This window comes from Fusarium vanettenii (genome assembly GCF_000151355.1).
Source record: "Fusarium vanettenii 77-13-4 chromosome 12 genomic scaffold NECHAsca_41_chr12_2_0, whole genome shotgun sequence".
Classification (NCBI taxonomy): domain Eukaryota; kingdom Fungi; phylum Ascomycota; class Sordariomycetes; order Hypocreales; family Nectriaceae; genus Fusarium; species Fusarium vanettenii.
Window position 1 is genome coordinate 24,404 of NW_003315846.1, and position 20,926 is coordinate 45,329.

A 20,926-nucleotide genomic window follows, 5' to 3' on the forward strand; every position below is an offset into this window, starting at 1 on the left:
CAGCTAGCTATTGTCAAAGTTAAACAATAACGAACTGCCTACCGTGTTGCGTTCCCGACGACATTGCCACCGCTTATCGCGTTTTCACCACCTCATCTCTTTTATAAGTAAGTGAGTGTTGGGTAGCCTGATGGGGGGACAAGGTCGGTCTTTTTATCCTTGATCCGGAAGATCAAGTGTTATCTCGGACAAGGTTAAAACTGGCAGAATGGCTCATCTGGCGATGCAGTTGGAAAACCCTCAGTGATAAAGTGGCTGTGTTGCGTGACAATGGGCGAGTCTAAATGCCTAGTTTGTGTATGTATAGCAATGTGCCCTTCTGCTGATGTGCTGTATTATATCCTTTGTACATGACTAGGTTAATGTTGATATATGTACTCCGGAATCATCATTTCCAACTCCCTGTATCGACCAAGAAAAGAACCACCACATCATTCACCGGGCATCGAAATTTAGAATTGAAATCGGCGGTATCGGGGGATAGACCTGGACTCCGTGTCCCTCTTGGCTGCGTTCTTCTTGACCCAGTATTCCCTCAGAGCTTCCTCCACTGCATCGACATCCCCATAAGGATTGGCACGCGCCATACTCTCGACAGTTTCCACAATCGCCTCGTCTGAGAAGGGGCCTGTTCTTTCCTTGACGTCAGCGAGCTCATAGGGCTTGGCACGCCACTCTTTCTGCATGGGGTCCAGGAATTGTGTGCTATTGTAGCCAAAGTCATCGAGCGACGTGACGTTGAAGGCAGCCATCATGTCACTGTCCTCATGGATCAAGTTGTGGCAATGAAACATGTACAATCCGTCGAAGGGGGCATAGACAGCAGCGACGCGGACGGTTTCACCCTTGCCTAGCCACACGACGTCCTTCAGTCCAGCGCTCTCATAGGGCATGACTCCCCGTCTGCCTTCGCGGTCAAGAACCAAGAAATCGACGAGATGGACGTGGATGGGATGCGTCCAGCCTCCAGAGCTGTTCTCGAGCTCCCATATCTCGACAGTGCCACGGGGGACCTTGGCCAGAACACGGTTGGCAGCATCGGCAAATCCAACGCCGTTGATGCGCCACTCGCCATTGGTGCGGTGGAAGCGGAAATGGTGGTTGATCTCGCTGGTCTCTGGCCTGGCGAAGGAGATATCCCTGAGCTTTTCGGGGACTGTCGAGTCGTCCTCAACAGTAGCGGAGCTCACGACGAAACGCATAACCTTGTCTGTGTTCTCATAGTCGTCATCCGTGCCAATTCCGCCAACCTTTTCGAGGTTCCGCAGCTCGAGTGTCTGGCCGGCATACTTGGAAAAGTCAAAAACAATCTCATAGCGCTCAGCCATAGATACGTACTGCATTGGCGGTCGATTAGTATTTGGCAGCTTCAAACTCTGAGTGCGTTACTTACAATGTCCGAGACTTGAACAGGCTTGCTCAATAGTCCAGTATCAGATCCGATGACTTGGAAGCCAAGCCGGGAATTGAGTGCATTTGAGTTGACAAAGTACAATGCAAATGAACGAGAGATGGCGGCGTTCAAGAAACGGAACCGGTACTTGCGTGGCTCAACCTTCAGCGAAGGCCATGGCTGACCGTTGACTTCGATGATGTCTCCCCAAAGGCTATCCTTTTCGCCGGCTGTAGAGAAGACCGAACCATCCTCGTTGTATTGTTTTGAGCTCAGGATCAACGGAATGTCGTAGACACCATATCCTGAGGGCAAGCCCAGCGACTCTTCAGCCGAATCGGTGAGGATGTAAGCCCCAGCTTGGCCCATGTACGCATTCTCGGCTGTCTAGTGCAATATGTAAGCATTCATGTCTTAGAGGATCGAGAATGCGATGTTTGATCAACTCACTAGATGCATGGCATGGTCATGATACCATTGGAGACGGGCAGACTGTCCATTAGGATAGTAGTAGTCCTTGTACTCTCCTGGTTGTGTGATATCCTCGGCCCACCCGTCGAAGGGAGCTCGGGAGTAAGAGCCGTGCAGGTGAACTGAGTTTTCATGTGCAGCATTGTTGATGAAGCGTACGATGGACTCGGTGCCCTTGGGGACCATGATGGTAGGTCCAGGCGCCATACCATCATAACCAGTGAAGGTGGCATCCCTGAGGTTCGGGTACACAGACTTGGTAAATGATTTAATCTCGATTTCAAAGTACCATATGTCTTTGCCGGTCACGGGGTTCTTGATGATCCTGATGATGTGAGCTTGTGTGGGTATTACATAGGGGTGACCTTACTTCAAGGGCTTCTTGACGGGCGGGATTGGGAGAGCGTTCCGATAGATGAGAGGGTATAGGGGGCTTTCGTCGCTCTTCATGAGCTGAACAACATCGTTGGGATCATCTTCAACGACTGCTTCCAGAGCGGCTGATTCCTCGGGTGGGATATCATAGGTCCATTTCTGGGCTGCACATAACCCACTAAGGCTGTTCAAAGCCAGGCAATGGAGAAGGAAGTGGGCAAGCTCCATGATGAACGAAGTTACCAAACTAAACGCTGGTGTAAAGTTGAAAAGTACGGGGAGAGGGTTGAAGGAGGACGACTGGTGTCTGTGTAACGACAGATGCTTCCAGTGGAGCTGGAGAAGGCTTCTTCGCTCTAGGGGCTCACACATTTATAGCAATCCAGGCCATGGAGTTTGAGTGAGCTCAACCACATGGACTATCTCCCATTGAGCCATATACCAACAGAATCAGATCATGCAACAGTTCAGCAATGATGGGCCCTGGTCGACTTACCGTAGGCCTAAGTCCACCCATCAATCATCGTGATCGGGACGCCTACCAATGCGACAATTCGGAGAAGGAGCACGACTCAGGCATAGAGAGATGCAGAAAGCAATACAATGACCCACTATAGGCGATGAGTCTTTCTACGACAGGCGAAGCATCTCAGGAGGACATGGTCATGAGGCCGGCGGAAAGCGCGGACAGAAGGAGAGAGAATGAAAGTCATGCTAAGGTCCACGAAGACTGCAACAATGACGGCGAACGCGGATATCCGAAGATCGAGCACAGCCGCCCATGTCGTAGGCAAGAACTAATTGGGATTAATAATTGATGCAGGTTGAAGGGGAAAGAGGAAATAGGGTGGTGAGCGGGTCGCCAAAGGCTAACTCAAGCCATTGCAACGCTGCCGCCGGGAGGTCAGTCCTTGGATTGGTTCTCTCGATGCACGTGTACGCTGGCCATGGGGTTTATCGCTTGGGGCTTCTTAACAAGGGCAGGAGAATGCAAGGAACAACAACTGGCGCAATAGTTGAGGACAAACTGCCAATATTCTGCAGCTCGGCAATTGTGGCATCTGAGCAGTTCAAGTTGATATGTCAATTTAGTATTAGTTAATTCTACCATACGATAGAGATCCCGCCACACATTGTCTTCGCTTCAATGGAAGAGACATTCCAGTCCTACTTGTCTCCTCCTGTCTTCTCTGCGACATTGGCTCCCCCCAATGTGTGTTGTCTCACAAAATCCCAGCCCCCTTCTCCTTCACCACTTGTTTCCTTTTTCCTCCCTCGGTTACGATATAATTAGATGCAGTCGAGACAAGACAGCCACTCAAACAGTGACGTCGTACTGGCCCCGGTGTTGGTTTGAGGACTGGGGCAAGTGCCGAAAACATTGCGGCTAGGCGGGTATCTGCCCGTTGCAGCCAGGCGGCCGGGGATCGTCACGGGTTTCCCCTCAGCTCGCTTAGCACCTATCAATGAGAAATCTTCTGCGGGCGGTTCGAGAATGACCAGGGTCCCCTGGAAACCTGGGACTGGAGACGAGTGATAAACCTCCCCCTGAACGATAAATAGAAACCCGGGGTTGCAGTCCGTGCCAAGAAAAACCTGATGAGGACCTTGACTATGATAGGACTGGTTTCTTTTTACAAGTGACACAAGCCCTCAGCGCAGGACCGTGCCTCTGCTCCATACGGTTTTTGTCCCGAGTCATGCAGCTTGGGAATGCATCTTGGCTGCGCCTAGCGCGGGACGGCTGGCAGGGCTCGTGAGAAGTAATTGGCTATACCACAGAAACAAATACAGCATGTCACAGTTGCATGTAGTTTATCTAGTTTGAACGAGGAAACTGTGGTACAGTGTTGGACTTGATACTGTTGGACATTTGCCGATCGGTTGCTCTGATCTATGCTTTCAGGGTATGAGCGAGAGAAACAGAACAATGCCACACATGTGGGGGCACCTGCTGTACTCTAAAACCAAGCTTAAACCCAACCTTCCCCGAACTTCTCGCATAGCAAGTGGAGCCTGCAAGAGTCATGAACCGCAGCAAGGGGCTACGGAGATATAACCCGCTCTTCTAGATGGATGGTAGTGCTCCTGATGGAGCTCGTTTCTCGCATCCTGGAGTTATGCCTCTGGGGAGCGGTTCCAAATTTTCTTGCTGCATATTTTAGTCGGGGCTTACCTGGTGATACCACCCAACGGTGTCCCAGTCGTTTAGAAGCTGGAGAACTGGTGGAGACTCTCCTACAGCTCAATTTAACGACATACCCCTCCCTCTCTCTGCCTTGATGTGCTTGCAGGAGCTTCAGGGATCAAGATTCAGGGCTTTTATTGGTCGATTGGACTGGAGGGTGTTGTCTCCCCAAGTCAGCGCATGGCCAAGAGTCTCATCGGGACGGTGATGATGAAAGCCCCATGGCCGGTTGCCTCTTTTCCATACTTTGCTTTTGAGACAGCTTAGGAGTCACCCTCATAGGTTACCCGAGCTGACCGAGTCTCTCCTCATGAGAGCCGACTGTGTTGTTGAAAGGCACGGTGCACCTCGACCCCCTACACTACTCTACTTGGGATAACCCTGTCAGTCAAATCCCCCCCTTACTCCCTTACATGATAATTGGTCGCTACCAAAAGAAAGCATGTTCAAACTATAGTTGAACGCTTAATCCCGCAGATACCGCCGATGTTGCAGTCCATAAGGAACCAGGCTGCATGAGCAGCACCTGAACTAGCACCCAATGAGTAAGTGTCCGGATTCCGCGGCAGTGTCTTCTGACTTCCCCGAATGACTTGTCATCATTCGGCCTGTGGACGGTTCACTGACATGCAGGCTGCATGCACTCAGCTCAGCGCAAACTCGTGGCCAACTTTCTCCATACCATGAAAGCACGGTATAGGGGCACCTGCTGGGAACGAATCTATCATATGATCGATTGCTAAGCATCACAAATCACAGCCGAGATCTCGAACCGAGCCGCTGAGGATTGACAGCACGACGTTTGAGGAAATTACCGCCGGTCATGGGCCACGCACTGCCATCGCCATCACTCACGGTTGGCCGATGGCGTTGCAAAGAACAGCATATGGGAGTTTTTCAATGGCTCTTTCTCTTTCACCGATCATGTAAATGATAAAAGGCACTCTGTCCCGAACAGTTCTTACTTCCTCTCACCACCTCCCCTCATTCCTTTGAAGTCAAATCTTGGCCACATTCGTTCTCAATCCTCACCCAATCCAATCCTTACAACGACTATATACCACTCTTTTAAATATGGAGTTACTCTCATTTGTCTTCTTTCTTGTTTTTGGTGGTCACTTCTTTGGTCTGCCTTTCTTTGCCTCTGCCCAAGACGCTCCTGTCTTCATCCAAGGCGGATTTGAAGATGCTACAGTGGACGATGAATCACTGTATAACACCGGCGGGACTATAAAAGTCAATGGCTTTGACATGGTAGTTCCTAAGAATGTTTTGGTCCAGTTCCCTGCTGCCTGGATCCCTTGGAAGGACTTCGTGGCTAGCAAGGCAGATTTTGCTGGCTTCGAGACTTTGGTGCGCACAATCTTCTTGGCCTGAACAGTGATTTGATATGCTCACTCTTTCACTCTACCAGGTCCTTGGAAACACCATCAATGGTGTTCATCGCGTTGCTCAAGTTGTTATTTATGAGTTCTTCGAGGGTCTTGCCAGTGGCTTCATTGAGTCACTCGACTACACAGACGGGAGCATCAAGATCCAGAACGGCCCTACCGTCCGTATCAGCGACCCCAATGGTGTCTTTTCTGTCGGCTATGATGGGGCTCCCTTCATGACTGCGGACGACCAGAGCCCCAGCATCTCGTCCTTCTCTGGATTCCCCATGTGCATCCCACGCAACGACACAGACCCTCTCTGCCCTCTCAGCAACAGGCCCTTCAAGGGACCTGGAACCTTGTACCTATAATACCCCTCCTTTTGTGATGACTTCAAGTTCTGACAAAGATTCAAGCACTGCTCCTGATCCTCTTGTTATGGCACCCTTCCAGGCAGGAGATTTTATCACCTTTACTGGCTTCCGCAAAGGCAACGAGGTTATTGCCTTTAGCATTGTTGCGCAAAACGTTCAGATTCAGACCCTGGGAGACATTGTATATGTTCGAATGGAGCTCGGCCTTCTGGGCATTGACAACCCTAATCCTAACGCTGAATTCGCGGATTCGAGGGTACGTACTGTTATCTCTTGCTGTCGCAGTTCTCTTGATAAACATGAGAATATGTCCGTTAACTTATTAATAGTTCATCGGGTTCACTTCCAATAACAGAGCAACCGTCGCCTTGTACGCCATGGATGTCGACCCCTGTACTGGGGATGTGACAGACCGTATCATCGCCACAATGGGATTGCGTGGAGGTCGCAACGAACAGAATAAGTTCGAGTACCGGAATGATATCTTGCATTCTTACACCAGAGAGTACAAGGTAGTTGCCGAGATCAACGGCGTTGAGAAGACACGCATGACCAAGAATGGTATCCTCAGTGGGACGTATGTGCAGCCTGTCAATGTCTGGGTCCAGGCTGAGCAGAACATCCCTGGCACGCCACCGGTTCCCCACGACTTCTCTGAGATGGCGTTCCTTACCAAGGGTGTTGGCCGCGATGAGGATGGCAACGTTTGGGGTCCTCTTGACCCCTTCCCCCAGACAGGTGTCTTTATCGAAGCACCTAACTGCCCGACGGATGATTCAGCATCAAGTACGTACAAAAATGAAACCAAGTTGCTGTCCTCGATGTCGAGAGACTAACACGAATGATGAGGATAGGTAATCTGGCTCGACGCGGATCCGTGGGCCTTTGGTACAGCCGCGCCAAGACTCAAGCAGTCGCCGACGCGGAGAACAAGGGGACTACTGATGGGTTTCTTGAGATTTCGCCTTCCGAGGGAGGCAACCAGACGGTCAAGCGAGTTAGGCGAGAGTTTTGAGTGATTGTCACTCGACATGTTACGAATATTCTTTGTATGCACATATAAAGCTTCACTTCAGCTGTTATATAGTAATTAACTCCATCCTTTTGTTAGGTCTAACGGTTAAGATGAAGCAGTGACGTCCCTAGGAGTGTCAAGAGGTTTGTACTGACAGAGTGGTCGAGGGAGAAGCATCGCAGTCTGGGGTGGCGCGCTTGCGAGGCCATGTTCAGCACTCTTGTCGCAACGGCTGCGGACAAGGATGCAACTGACAATTGGGACAGAACCCTCCCAAACGGAGTGTCAAGAAAGGGTGGTATCTATGCAACCGACTTTGGCAGGCTCTTTGTGCGTCAAGGACTATGAGTAGATATAAGGGATGAAGATGGTCAGACAGCAGAACGTTACCCTCGGGCGTCTGGGTTGACAGACCTTGTAGAGAGTGAGGGGGGGAGAGAGTGACTGCGAACAAGGGTGACTTGCTTAGGGGAAGCTGAATGCCTGGAAGTCTATAAGGGGAGTGACGGTAGTCTGGACTCTTGACAGACAACGGCTACCTAGGGCGCTTGGTAGACAATTTCACTATTCATAGAGCTTGGCGTTAGAATGCAACAGACCATTGGCCGCTTGCTTGACTGCTTTGTTAAGGCAGCGCCACACATGGACTACTCGACGCTATCGCCAAACCACCCAATGCCAACTCAGAGGCATGTCAGCACTTGGCAGCACATTAATTAAACCGCCAAGCCACAATATGCCTTCTCCGTGAATGGCAAAATATTCTTTAAGAATCAGGGCTGTGCCACAGAAGCTGTTTCGAATCGTTAGCTCTGCATCTCACCCAAGTCACTCATTGCACAATGGTTTCTCAAAAGTTTCTTTCCGCGTTGGCGGTCTTATCTTTGTTCTCAGGATCCGAGGCTGGTGTTTGCTACCCAAGCGTCTCGACATCGTCAATCACGGCTCAGACAGTTTCGTCTGCGACGGCAGAGTCGAGGACAAGTGTCACGGCTACTATCAGCACGAGCACAGTTGATACCTCCTCTTCGGCGACGGAAACAAGCTTTACAACTTTTTCCACCACTCTATCTACCACTTTCTCTACTACGTCATTGACCACGGCATCGGCCGCCTCAACCGACAGCATCTCCGTTTCCACGACCACGACCTCTGCCGAGTCCGAGGAGACTGTTTACCTTCGCAACGGAGACTTTGACGAAAGTTACAACGCGTCTCCTTGGTACTCGGCCCTTGACGTGGCCAATATCCTCATGGGTGTCGTCTCGGACGTGTCCCATGATGGCGGTCACTCTCTTCGCCTCAAGTTCGACAACCGCCCGCTCTACTTCCTCGCCAACCTCCTGAACCCGAAAGCTCTTGTCGCCGAGCAAGACTACGAGATCTCCGCCTGGGTCCGCTTCGGCAAGGAAGTTGACGACAATGGTGAGGGCTGCACGCAAGTCTTCCTCTGGTGCATGCACAGCGAGTGGAACTTTGCGGAAAAGGGAGGCGATGGACAGTTGTTGGCCTCGGCTGACTCGGTCAATGACTTTACTCAGGTCAAGGCCACTTGCCGCTGGTCTCAGGCGCAACTGGACAAGAATCCTCTCTTGATGATCAGGTGGACATGCTCCAAGACGCTGGGCTGGGTGGACTCAATCACTGTCGAGAAGGCGGGTCAGTAAGGACTGAGAAGGACTGAGAAGGGCTTGGCACCGTAAACCTTTCGTTGAATGGTCCTCTTTGCCGATGGACTAATTTGTTTTGTTTATCTTTCTTTCACCGTAGACAAATTGTATGTGCCCTTTGCGGTTAATAACCATTGCGCTGTTCGACGCCAAATAGACTGTCTCACATGAATATCTGCCAACTCAGTGATTGTTTGCCAACTACTATACTTGTGCACTCCTTAATTCAAGCATTTATATGTAGCCTGTGACGAAATGTTGTCATGAGAATACCTTGCCATCCCATATCATAACCTTAGGTAAGTTTTCTGATGATGAGACGTACATATCTCAATAACGGAAACCTTGAGACTTGGAAGCCTCGGTTTAAGCATGATTGTCTTATATAACCCGTTCCACCTCAATTGGGAAGGAAGCCGTGAAATCAGCCCTCATACCGTTGCCTCAGTCTCAAAGAGACAACACGCCCCAGCCGCAGAGCAAGCATCAAGTCTTAGATGGAATAACGAAATTAGAAAGAATGGGTTCAGCGCAGAAATCGACTGACGGGCAAATTTGGAGTACTACAGGACCGGAGAACGAGAAGACAAACACACTGTGAGCTCGCCCAGATAAGTGAAGAAATATATTGACGACGGCTACCTCCTACACTTACGTGTTGTTAACTCTATCCTTTTGCTGGCCTTTGATTGCTTCTCCTCTTTGATCAAACTACTTTTGTTCCTCCTCTGGTTTGCGGCCATAGAGGTAGCGCACCATGAAGTAGCTGTGAACTCTGCGATTGCGGATGGCGTTGCGGATGCTCATCAGGAAGACTTGGTACTCGTCATCGGGCCACTGGAGGACATGTTTCCATAGCATGAGAGTGTATCCTTTTGTCATAGTCAGTGTGAATCAAGAGTCAACCAGGCAACAACTGCTTACCCTCCAAGTCATTCTCCAGCGTGAGTCTGACAAACCGGCCAATCTCTGCAAGCTTGGGGTCCTTGGGCCAGTCACCCACAGGAATCTGAGATGTTATAGTCAGCTCACCAAACATTACACGGCACCTTGAGCACTCACCTTGTACTCAACCATCTTGATATCCTGGAAGCCAGCCTCCTCGATACCCTTCTTTTGCAAATCATGCACGAAGAATGGTAGCCCCAAAGCCTTGCCGCCCTCCTCGTACATCTTCTTCCCTAGTCTCAACACCTCTTGCCTCTCAGAGGTTCCGTCATCGCTGCGGAATTCGACATCAGCTTCAGCCGACTGGATCCATCCGCCCGGCGCACAGCATCGGTAGGCTTCCTTGAACAGAGCAGTCCAGTCCCTGATGGCACCAAAGAGGTAGCGAATGTGGATAAAGTCAAACGTGTTATCCTTCCACGTCCAGGTCTCACTCGCATCATCGATTTCGAAGCGCACATTCGGAGGAACCCACTTGGGCTGGCAGGGAGACAGATCAGTGCCTGTTACTTCGGCACCGGGATACTGGTCGGCAAAATCACTATGGCTTATCAGCACGAGGATATCCGTCAAGGTGTGTAGTAATCGTACATTGCCCAAATACCTATTAGAGTGTCAGTGAGGCGTCAGCGTTGAGCAGGAGAGACCTTACCGCTTCCTGTGCCAACATCAAGAACTCGCTACAGCAAATTCACGTTAACTTATGTGCTTCATAGTTTGGAAATATTAATTTGCACCTGAACATCATCCTTAATTGGAGCAAGAAATAGCTTGCCGTCCAAGAGGATCATCAAGTAGTGGTGGCTACGACAGTCAGTAGGCATCAATTGGATAGGAGGTCAATCGTACGTAATATCCACAGACTCGAGTTGTCGTTCATCGTTGGGGAACGAATACTCGGTGTCAAATTTGTCGCTGTGAAAAGTGCGACCCTGAATCTGACGATACTCAAGAATACTAGCAGACACTGACGCAGTCGAGCTCTCTCTAGTGTCTCACATTAAAAGCGTGTCTCAGCCCCTCGAGGGGAACTCACACGTCGGATCCAAGAGACGAATCGCCATCATCGAAGGCGTCACCCTAGTTCAAAAGATCAGCCGCATGCATGAGGCATTAAGGACCAGTCAAAAGACACCTCGACGTCATCAGCGGGAACAATCTGAGGCTGGGGAGACGCCGCAGTAGCTGGTGTGCGCTCCCCGGCAGGCGACTTGGACGCAGCACGCAGATCAGACATGGCGAGCTGTATACAAAGTTCGATGTTGATTGAAGAGATGCGAGAGGACAACAAAGAAGCGTGTGGAGATTGGGGAGAGTGAGGGGAATAGCGCGCGCTCGAGCCGTGGCCCCATTAATCACGGGGAATTTTCGACGCGGAGGTAGCACCGGGAGCTTCGGCCCGTGTTGACGCGAGTCAGGGGGCTTATCCAATAGGAAGCTATGTATGCTGTGAGGTCCGGTTAGAGGGAAGACGCTGAGGCCAGGTAAAGATCAAGTGTAAAGGAGAACATGAAGCTATTCATATGTCTCGAGATCTGTATAAACGGGTCTCGTTCTTGGTCGTTGACTAGCTTGTGGGTGACGTGCCGCTAAAAGCTGATGCCGCGTGCCAAGTTCGTGACTAGACTTGCGCCATTTGCCAGACCATGCCGTTTCTGGTGTCTGGAACGCGGATCCCGGGCCGAGTTGCCAGTTGTCAACCTAGCGAGGGACAGACGTGAGTGGTTGGCAAAGTTGGCAAGTTGCATTGACGATTTGTGTGAATGTGATGGTCGGTTTATAGCTGTTGGATTGAGTATTGTTGGGTGAGCTTGTTGGTTTGTTGGTTGAGGCCATAACCGAGGTTAATTCTGTGGAGTGACTGTTACACAGACGCGACACGAGTTTCGTTTCGAGTGCCCATGTACACAATGATGACTGTCTTCTTTGTCTGACCCTCTATCATCGTTGGAGAAGAAATATGTGAATCAGCAATGGCAATGTACACAGAACCGTTCTATCAAGATAGCCATGCCCTTCCAGCGCCTCTTCCAGTATAATGTCGCTACCGATTATCCCAACCGTCGCTTCATCTCCATTAGAATGTCCGACACTTGACTCAGATTGTCAAAAGCATCCTGTGACAGATCCGCTGACCCTAGCACCTCCTCCAATACAGCTTCTGCGCGCTCCAAATCCCCCCTGCTCGCATACTTGTCCTCTCTCAACTTGGCATTTTCCTTCTCAACCTGTTTGTACTGGCTCTTGAGTCGCATGTGATTTCTCTCCAATTGTGTTTGGCTGGTACTCCCTGCTACACTTCCCGGTGCACTTCGTGATGATGCTGATGGTGCGGTGCTGGTTGCAGGGGTTGACGGACGGGGAGGCGTCCATGGATTCGACTGCTCGGATGATGCACCAGAGAATGAGCCCACGCCTGCTGATATTGTGATTTCAGGGATGTTTCCTGGGTTTAATGAATCTGGGACTTGGAACACGGGGACAGAAAAATGCTGTGATACGAAAGTTGACGTGGCCGCATTGGCGTCGATACCCAAGACCATCTGATCCAGAGGGTTTGGACTGCAGAAGCGATTAGAGGGCGGCCGTCGAGGCAAAAAATGACTTACAAGACATCTGCAGGGGCTGAGTCAAGGATGGAGGCTGAAAAGTTCATCGCTGGAAGCATGATGGCAGGGGCTCGGTGAACATAGTCTTGACCAACAATCAGTAACTCCACCACTTCCCCAATACGTGAGCACTCACATGGCGAGTACTCCAACTTCAAAGATTCCGAATCTCGATCCTGCATCCCCGGAATGAGCAGCTTAAAGATAAACCACCAACCGGCCAAATCAGACATGGGTGTTGAGAAACGCTCGGTAATGCTTTCGTGCGCCGCGCTCATCAGACGCTCAAAGTCTGGTAGGGGTATTACAGGGCATGCTGCGAGTGACTCGTGAGTGCGTGCTTTGGCGTCGCTTTCGAAGGCTTTCAAGCAGCGGTTACAGCGACGGGAACGCTTGTGACGACGACCAAGATGTTGCCTGCGCTATGTCAGTATATCGCCTAAAATGGGGACCGTGGAGGAATACTTGAGCCTAGAGATATCCTCACATCCACCCAGCGGATTCTTGGGCCCTCGCTCTAGACAGTTCAAGGCATCAGGTTCGAATACCCGATAAGGGCAGGCAAATCGAGGGCGAGACCCCATAACAGACGCCGGGCCATCACCCTTTCGCCTCTTCTTGCCCGTTCGTCCTCCATCTCCACCCTCTACCGCACTTTGATTGCTAGGAGTCGAAGGCCCAGCCCACGGCGCTTGTTGTCCACTCCCTGGTGCCCCCACCCAGCCCTGTCCCATTCCTGTGCCGCTCCATGTACCGTGTTCTGCATCGCCTGCCTCTGAACTTTCGGAAGATTCTGATTCGTCTGTATCACTTTCATCACCGCCTGCGGCTGTTTTTCGAGTGGCGTTTGTCGAGAGGACCATTTTCACCTCTACGGTAGCCATACCAATCTGCTTGAACGATGGCTTCTGAGGCGGCGGCGTCTCAGGGAGGTTGGTTGACACTGGGGCAGAAATCTCGAGAACGGGATCATTTAGCTTCGCTGGAGGAGGCAAAACGACATCGGTGACCTTTTCTTTCTTGGGACTAACAATCTTCGGGGAGACAGACGCGAGCTCCTTGGGTGTCGTTGAGGAGACCAAGTAATGGTGCGGAGTCCTTGCTCTGAGAGGGCTGACGACTTTTGGGGACTCTGGAATAGAATTCTTGGGTGTAATTGGAGAAAATAAGTCTTGATGCGGCGTCTTTGTCCTCGGAGGGCTGACGGCCTTGGGGGCTTCAGGGACGGGTGGCGGAGTTATTAGTGAGAACAACTCTTGATGTGGTGTCTTGGCCCTCTGGGGGCGAGGTTTGGGGACTGAGGTTTCGATACCTACTCGAGGAAACAAGCCACCGTAAGGAAATTTCTCCTTTGGAGGTGGGTTTAACTTGGCCTGAGGCGGCTCTGGGTTGTTGTCGAGCTCAGCAGGCTTCTTCTGCCATATCCCCAGAGACGCCCCTGGATCAGCTTCAAAATCTCTCCAGGCGCTGTTTAGAAATGCTTGGCCAATCTCAACCATGTGAGTTGCAACATGTGTATCCAAGAAGTTGAAGTCGGCGTATCTCGAGTCGCAGAAATTGCACAGTAGTAGCTTTTGGTGTGGAGGGTGAAGTAGTCGCATTTTAGAGATTTGTTGTCGCTTGTGTACCGCATCCATGTGAATGATCAGGTCCGAAAGAGAATGAAAGGCTTTGATGCTTCTGCATGATTTCCACGTGCATATGAAGGGGTGGAAAAAGCTTGACTCGAGAGGTCCTGTGATGCCGAGGAATGGATGCTGCCATTCGAGTTTGTAGACCTGAGTTGCATAGTGATACGCGATACGGTCCGTCAAGAAAGCGTTTGAGTCTCGAAGGTATGGATTCAAGGAAACGATGAGCTGTCGGATCTGGCTGGTCGTTTGCAAGACCGAGTGAGCATCTGAAAAGTATGCCCGGAAGAGAGGACCCTCGTCGGTATTTTTAGAGGAATGCTGGTTGTAGGGAACGTCTGGAAGCTCAAAGACATTGTGTTCAAGGGGATTGTACTTGGCGCTGACATAGGTTGTGCCGCTCATCATTGAGCTGACCGACTCATAACGGCCCGGTGTAGGTGTGCCTTTGGACATCTGCTAAGCGCGTAAACGTTTATGTTTTATCAAAGAAAGACAGAGACATGAAATACTCACTGGTTCATCTAACCGATCAACCTGTTGAAACCCTTTCCAGACTTGGACATGGTCGGTGTCGAAGCCAACCGGCATTCCGAATGGGGTAGAGTGCATCGGACTCATCGCACGGTTCCTGTTGGTCAGTGAATAAGTATCCAACGGGTGCTTTATGGCGCGAATCACAATACTCACGGTTCGGATTTGCTCTTCGGCACACCCCCATATATATGTTTGAACCTAGAGAACGCGTTGCCTCGCGCCGTCGAGCTTGAGACCACGTAATCCGCGTCTCCGACCTTGGCAGCATCTTCAGGCTCTTTGCCGACCGAGCCCTCGTCCTCAGTGACGAGCCCGATCCACGAAGAACTGTGCGATATCACTTGATCGCCTGGCTGATCCGTCATGGCGGCTGCTCAACCGGCGACAGTGGTATGCGACCGAGAGGAAATGATTTCCCCATTCTCTTCCCCGCGGAATTGAGAAAATCCAGAGCTGAAAACCAGGCTGCGGGATGGACGCTTCTGACAGGCTGATTCAGACTTGGTCGAAGGTGCGCACAATTGTGTGCCAGAGGCGTCTTGGCGTCCTTCCGATTCGCCCAGCCTCGTCACGCTGCATTTCTCCTCACACATCTGGGCGCTTGATGGTTGGGGGCCAAGGACTTGGCTCACCAACAAGGCGGAATCTCGAGGTGGGAAGCGCCGCGCCTAAGCTATGATGGCCCGTAGTGAGACTCAAAAGGTGTGAGGTTGTTTCGAGATATTTTACTGAAAACACTTGGCAGTGAACCACTGAGTTCCCTTGGAGAACTCATTATGTAGGGAGCCTGTCTCTCATGTTTCCATGTTGGCTACAATACGTTGTTGGATATTTTCCACAACCATGTGCATGTGCTGGTTCATATGTCTGTATGCATATGCTTAACCACCCTTTATTATTTAGTCCGCTGAATAATTATTTATGCAATCACAATTATCCTCTTGGAAGAGCACAGTTGGTCTAGTGTTTCAGCCAGACCAGCCAATCAAAAGCTGAATTCTCACACATCATGCGTTCAACACAATCGTGCGCTTACCCTACGGCCTCACATGTGCGCGAGGTTTTGAACTCACCTCACAAACATCACATTTGTTATCAAATAGCCTCAATCCTCAAGGATAAAAGGGCTCATTATTCCATTCACTTGTCCGAGCTAAGATTGATCGATTATTGTAAAGATCAAATTTTATCTGTGGTGTGCTTCTCTTCTGACTGTGTCCATAAAAAACCAGTTACTACCACGCGCTACCATACCAACAGCTCACCAACTTTTATGCTCTTTTTATGCATCTCAAACTGCCTCCTATCACTCAACTGACCCCTGGCCTTCTGACACCGAGTATTGTCTACATAATCATGCCGTCTAACTCCGTCTACATTCGTGGCTGGGAGTCGACTAGCTGGGAGAGTCAGAAGCCGTGAGTCTCTGCCTTACTGAAATGATCACGTATCGCTCGTTCTCATTTGGTATGCTCTTAGGCCAACTATGACTATGGTCCAAACGCAAAGTGTCTCAAGCATGAAGTGCGAGCCAGACACGGACAGAGTAGAATATCAACAAGACAACACTGTAGGGAAATCACCGAAAAGGGAGGTTTCGGGGTTTAATAAAGACCTCTGTTCTTCACTCCTTGGTGTTGGAGGTCAGTTCGAGTAGGAGGGTTTGGCGGGACTGGGCAGCTCGGGCTTATAGAACCGCGCTTGGAACACGAGTAAATGTTATTTCTCGGTTGAATTGTTTGTTAGTTGCTAGTAGCGTGTCGACTTTGTCTGGCGTTTTCTATAGAGGTGCGCATATGAGAATAAATATCAACTCCATTGGTAGATGCCCTGCGTTGTAGTCACGTTTTCGATCAAGTTACTTTCGATAAGAAGCATTGGTTTTCGTATGGTATACTTTTTCGTCGGCTTGACCGAGGCTCTACTATTTCTAGGTCTCACACTGAATCATCTGGCAATTCTACTCGTGAACTCCCTGCGTAGGTAGGGCAGGTAACTAAAGCGCACGCGACCATATCCCCAGCGTACTGCGTATATCGTATTACCCTTGAGGTTAGACTTTACGCAATGAGTGGAGTATCACCACTGACCACCAATGGAATCCCTGAAGTGGCGAAATGCTTCTCGATAGTTGCCCTGTTGTCTGATGGGGCCGTATGCAGTCAGCGGCCATAATACGACAGTGGGAATTGCCTTGTTTGGTATCATTCTGCGCAGCAAAGCGAGAGAGCATGCCTTATTAAGTAAGAGAGCTTCTTCCATTTCCTCTCTTTTTCTCTCAGCTTCATCTTTGATTTATTTCGGTGCAGCAAATATTCCCTCAACTAACCATGGCCGTCTCGATAACCACCATATCCGACAAGACAAACAGGGCAATAGCATCCAGCGACCCTTTGCCCGTCACCACCGAGGAGCTCACTCCGTCCTGGTTCTCCAAGGTGCTGGGGAAGCGGGTGAAGGATGCATCGATTGTTGAGACGATTCACGGAACTGCCTCCAAGATCCTTGTCCAGCTGACGTATGAGGATCCAGCTGATAGCCCAACAGCCATCTGCGTGAAAGGCGGATTCAACCCAGCGATATTGGCTCTTCAGCCGTCTCTGAGTCAGATGTATCAGCTTGAAGCCGAGTTCTACCATTACATCGGCCCGACCGTCCAGATGCGTCTGCCCGATGCCCATTACTGCGCAATAGACGAGGCGCACCAGCAGGGAATTGTCGTGCTCGCGGATCTCAAGGCCACGGGCTATAGATTTGGCAACCCGCTTGAAGCTTGGTCAGTTGAACGCGTCCGGGCTGGGGTAGAGCAGCTGGCTATTTTGCATGCCAGAACATGGGGCGGCGAGCCGAAAGACTTTCCATGGCTGAACAGAGAGTTCTCGATCCGCGACATTATGCGATCCTTGCTATCTGCTGAATCTTGGGAGGCAAGGTTCGGGAGTGACTCCAGACCCCCCGTGCCCGATGAACTTGCAGATCGTGAGCGGATGGCCAGAGCCTTCGAGACGCTTTGGAGCAACACCGACACCAAGATGAATTGCATCGTGCATGGGGACCCTCACATTGGAAACACATTCATCACACCCACGGGCGAGCCGGGGTTTCTCGATTGGCAATGCATTTACAGAGGATCAGCGATTCATGACGTGGCCTACTTCATTGCTGGCTCACTCTCCCTCAACGACCGGAGGAAGAACGACGAGCAGCTTTTCCAGCACTATCTCGACACACTGCACCAAAAAGGAGGGCCGAGGTTCAACAAGGAGGAGCTCTGGGAGGAGTACCGGAAGCACACACTACACGGGTTCATTTGGAGTCTCGCCCTATCCGAGATGCAACCCAGGGAACTGGTTGACGCTATGGCGAAGAGATACTGTGCGGCTATCATAGACCTCAAGACCCTCGACCTGCTTGAGAGTCTTCAGTCAAATTAAAGGCTTCCTCGGTATGGATATGTACTTCAAAGCATCCAGAAAAGTTTAAAGCGCTACGGGGTTTGGATGCTTTCCAGCGTAACTGAATTGACCATTATTACACAATATCGAGTTAAAGACAATACTTTCCCTCTTTCTTGACTAATATGAAAGTTTCATTGGACGCAGAATGCTAGATATGGATTCAACACGTCCATCTCTTACATCAAGACGTGTTCCTATGCCTTGCCCAACACATCTACTCCTGGTTGCAAGTACCACAACCAGATCAGCCAGTCTCGCCCTCGTACCATCAGCACAGTCCATGGATGTGAACATTGATACCAACATGAATTCCCTCGCTCATGCTCGCCTAGTTTATCTCCCAAAACTGACTGGAGCACTTGATTATCTGCACCTCAGAGGGATTCTCAAGATGCTAGTGTCGATGCCCATGGTGTGCCACCACAGCTCGTTGAGATCCTCGGAAAGACCGTGCCAGTGTCCACGGCATTTAATGCCGTGGGCGTGGAGGGGAGCCTTGATAGAGGCTGTAGTGGTTTGACGTTCCCTGATCGCTTCAGTGGGAACCGCAATGGTAAAATATATCACCAGACATGACACTCCTCGTTCAGTACGACACGCCTGATAATCTGCCAACGTAAACCTCGCACGAATGGGTCTCTTGGCAAAATTCCTTTCCGTTACATTATCCATACGGAAAGCTACTTCCCACGAGAAAGTGGCTTATCTCGAACCCCTTGTAGCACGTCAGTTACTCAGCTCGGCACGCGAAGTTAGTCAACGCCTGGTTTCGACCTCACGACTGGTGCCAAGGGGTCCCACATCTCTTATGGCTTGATACAAACGCGCAGGGACGTCTTATGTCCGTATATCCGTTGTTCCTGACGCCAAGAATCACTAAACTCCAAGCCATGGATGACGTGATGCTTGATTACAGGGGCAAGGTTAGACGCATTGCATCCTTCGGTGGTGGATCACGGCTCCAAGGTGGGATGAGAGGCGTATGTACTGGTTTTAGCTGACAAATTGGTTCTGAATACTGACTCTTATCATTGACTATTGGTGATGGACATTCATCATGCTGGCGTTATCAAGCATGCCCTGCTATGCCCTGCTCTGTCTGTGCTTGACAGAAGCCCTGGTCATCGACGCAGAAACCTACAATGTCGCCCCCCAAGAAACTCCAGGTCTCCCGTGTTGCCGTCATCGGGGCGGGCGCAAGTGGGCTGGCAGCTCTCAGGTGTGATTTCTTGGTCCTCGTCCCGGAATTAGCTCCTCTAATCAAGGCTTTCTAGGTATCTGCTTGCCGAGAAGAAGTTCACCTACGTGCAGGCGTTTGAGCAACGGGCCACGCCAGGTGGTGTTTGGAATTACACGTCTCTCGCCAAGGAGGAAAAGTTTCATGTTCCACGAGAACACCCGAGTTCCCATCCGGACGAGGCCATAAAAGTCGAAGATGGCAAACGGTTCGAGTTCATCACGCCGGTCTATGAACAACTTGAGACCAATATTCCACATACACTGATGAACTTTACCGATAAGAAATTTCCAGTCGGAACCCCTCTGTTTCCCAGTCATGAAACAGTTTTGCGGTATCTGAAGGGCTATGCAGAAGATGTCAAATCTTATATCCAATTCCAATCACAGGTACTGGATGTTCGAAGACTAGCTGGAGCTTGGGAGATAGAGGTCCTCGACCTTCGCACTGACCAAGTCTCTCGAACTGAGTTTGACGCTGTTTTGGTGGCAAGCGGTCATTTTAATGACCCATATGTCCCAAACATTCCCGGACTTGTTGAATTTGACCAAGCTCATCCAGGGGTGGTGGTCCATTCCAAGTTCTACCGGCGGCCTGATACATATGTTGGAAAGGTAAAGCAACAATGTTTTTTATGGAAAAAACTGAACGTCTTGCTAATGCAAAGTCAGAAAGTCATCATCGTTGGCAACTCGGCGTCTGGTATTGACCTGACAGCCCAGCTATCTCGAGTTGCCAAACTGCCCGTCATCATCTCAGAGAAAGAGGACCAAGTTGGACTCGAGCCATCTTTAAATACTAACTCCACTGTCCATCTTCCCGAAATCACCAAGTTTCAGGCTGAAGGCCGAACTGTTCACTTCGCCAACGGCAACATGGAGACTGAAGTTGATGCAGTCATTTTCTGCACAGGTTTCCACTACTCCTACCCCTTTCTTCAATCCCTTGAACCCGGTATTGCCGACCCTAAAGGGGAATACGTCAAGCATCTTTGGGAAAACGTGCTCTATACCACAGACCCCACTTTGGCATTCCTTAGTGTTCCACAGAGAGGGATTCCGTTCCCCCTCGTTGAGACACAGAGTGCTGTCATCAGTCGAATCTGGTCTGGCCGACTAATTCCCCCGTCAGAAATCGAAATGGAGTCATGGGTGAAGGAAGAGCATTTGAGAAAGGGGGAGGGGAAGCCAATTCACATCATCAACTATCCCGAAGATGTAGAGTATATGCAGCGCCTCTATGATCTCAGCGCAACTGCTTTGAGGACTCCTGAGCTGGGGCTGGAGAATGAGGGAGATGGAAAGCGACCACCTCGTTGGGGCTCACAGCAGATCTGGATTAGGGGAAAAGTCGGCGAGATCAAGCAGGCATGTCGTTTGGCTGGAGATCGCAGGTTCAACATTACGTCGGCTGAGGAGCTAGGCTTCTTGTATGAGGAACCAACAAACGATGCCGCCTAAGCAAGCCATAGGCTTCGACTAGACAAACCTTCGTATTGATTAAACCCTGAAAAAAATGAGAATCATTGAAATTGTCCGTGATTCCGAATCCGTTGTACTTGGAGTTACGGCAACTAGAGAGCTCTCCTCGCAGTACGGCCATGCTCAGCTCCCGTCGATAAAGCAGCTCAGTTATTTTACCTCCATA

At 50.4% G+C, this 20,926-nt stretch overlaps 7 protein-coding genes across 7 annotated transcripts; 4 read left to right on the top strand and 3 right to left on the bottom strand.

Moving 5' to 3' along the window:
* Positions 1–452: 452 nt before the first annotated feature.
* Positions 453–2,467, bottom strand: NECHADRAFT_53105 (uncharacterized protein; the record flags this gene model as incomplete). Its single annotated transcript, XM_003041771.1, has 4 exons — positions 453–1,337; positions 1,394–1,780; positions 1,844–2,189; positions 2,235–2,467. The coding sequence occupies 4 exons, from the start codon at positions 2,465–2,467 to the stop codon at positions 453–455; spliced, it is 1,851 nt and encodes a 616-aa protein (XP_003041817.1).
* A 3,034-nt stretch (positions 2,468–5,501) lies between these two features.
* NECHADRAFT_53203 (uncharacterized protein) lies at positions 5,502–7,189 on the top strand (the record flags this gene model as incomplete). The annotated part of the gene is made up of 5 exons (XM_003041706.1): positions 5,502–5,780; positions 5,842–6,161; positions 6,217–6,430; positions 6,504–6,982; positions 7,024–7,189. The coding sequence occupies 5 exons, from the start codon at positions 5,502–5,504 to the stop codon at positions 7,187–7,189; spliced, it is 1,458 nt and encodes a 485-aa protein (XP_003041752.1).
* Positions 7,190–8,031: 842 nt separating this feature from the next.
* On the top strand, positions 8,032–9,049 carry NECHADRAFT_87176 (uncharacterized protein; the record flags this gene model as incomplete). The annotated part of the gene is made up of 3 exons (XM_003041707.1): positions 8,032–8,852; positions 8,960–8,966; positions 9,017–9,049. The coding sequence occupies 3 exons, from the start codon at positions 8,032–8,034 to the stop codon at positions 9,047–9,049; spliced, it is 861 nt and encodes a 286-aa protein (XP_003041753.1).
* Positions 9,050–9,570: 521 nt separating this feature from the next.
* Positions 9,571–11,044, bottom strand: NECHADRAFT_87177 (uncharacterized protein; the record flags this gene model as incomplete). Its single annotated transcript, XM_003041772.1, has 9 exons — positions 9,571–9,731; positions 9,784–9,868; positions 9,922–10,348; positions 10,399–10,411; positions 10,460–10,487; positions 10,545–10,611; positions 10,657–10,794; positions 10,844–10,887; positions 10,943–11,044. 9 exons carry the CDS (start codon positions 11,042–11,044, stop codon positions 9,571–9,573), a joined length of 1,065 nt encoding a protein of 354 aa, XP_003041818.1.
* An 814-nt stretch (positions 11,045–11,858) lies between these two features.
* Positions 11,859–14,949, bottom strand: NECHADRAFT_87178 (uncharacterized protein; the record flags this gene model as incomplete). Its single annotated transcript, XM_003041773.1, has 6 exons — positions 11,859–12,369; positions 12,417–12,501; positions 12,553–12,833; positions 12,882–14,503; positions 14,564–14,678; positions 14,738–14,949. 6 exons carry the CDS (start codon positions 14,947–14,949, stop codon positions 11,859–11,861), a joined length of 2,826 nt encoding a protein of 941 aa, XP_003041819.1.
* A 2,007-nt stretch (positions 14,950–16,956) lies between these two features.
* NECHADRAFT_16945 (uncharacterized protein) lies at positions 16,957–18,006 on the top strand (the record flags this gene model as incomplete). The annotated part of the gene is made up of 1 exon (XM_003041708.1): positions 16,957–18,006. A coding segment is annotated over one exon (1,050 nt), but the record flags the coding sequence as incomplete, so codon positions are not given.
* Positions 18,007–19,184: 1,178 nt separating this feature from the next.
* NECHADRAFT_53067 (uncharacterized protein) lies at positions 19,185–20,739 on the top strand (the record flags this gene model as incomplete). The annotated part of the gene is made up of 3 exons (XM_003041709.1): positions 19,185–19,261; positions 19,317–19,893; positions 19,951–20,739. The coding sequence occupies 3 exons, from the start codon at positions 19,185–19,187 to the stop codon at positions 20,737–20,739; spliced, it is 1,443 nt and encodes a 480-aa protein (XP_003041755.1).
* Between the last annotated feature and the right edge of the window lie 187 nt (positions 20,740–20,926).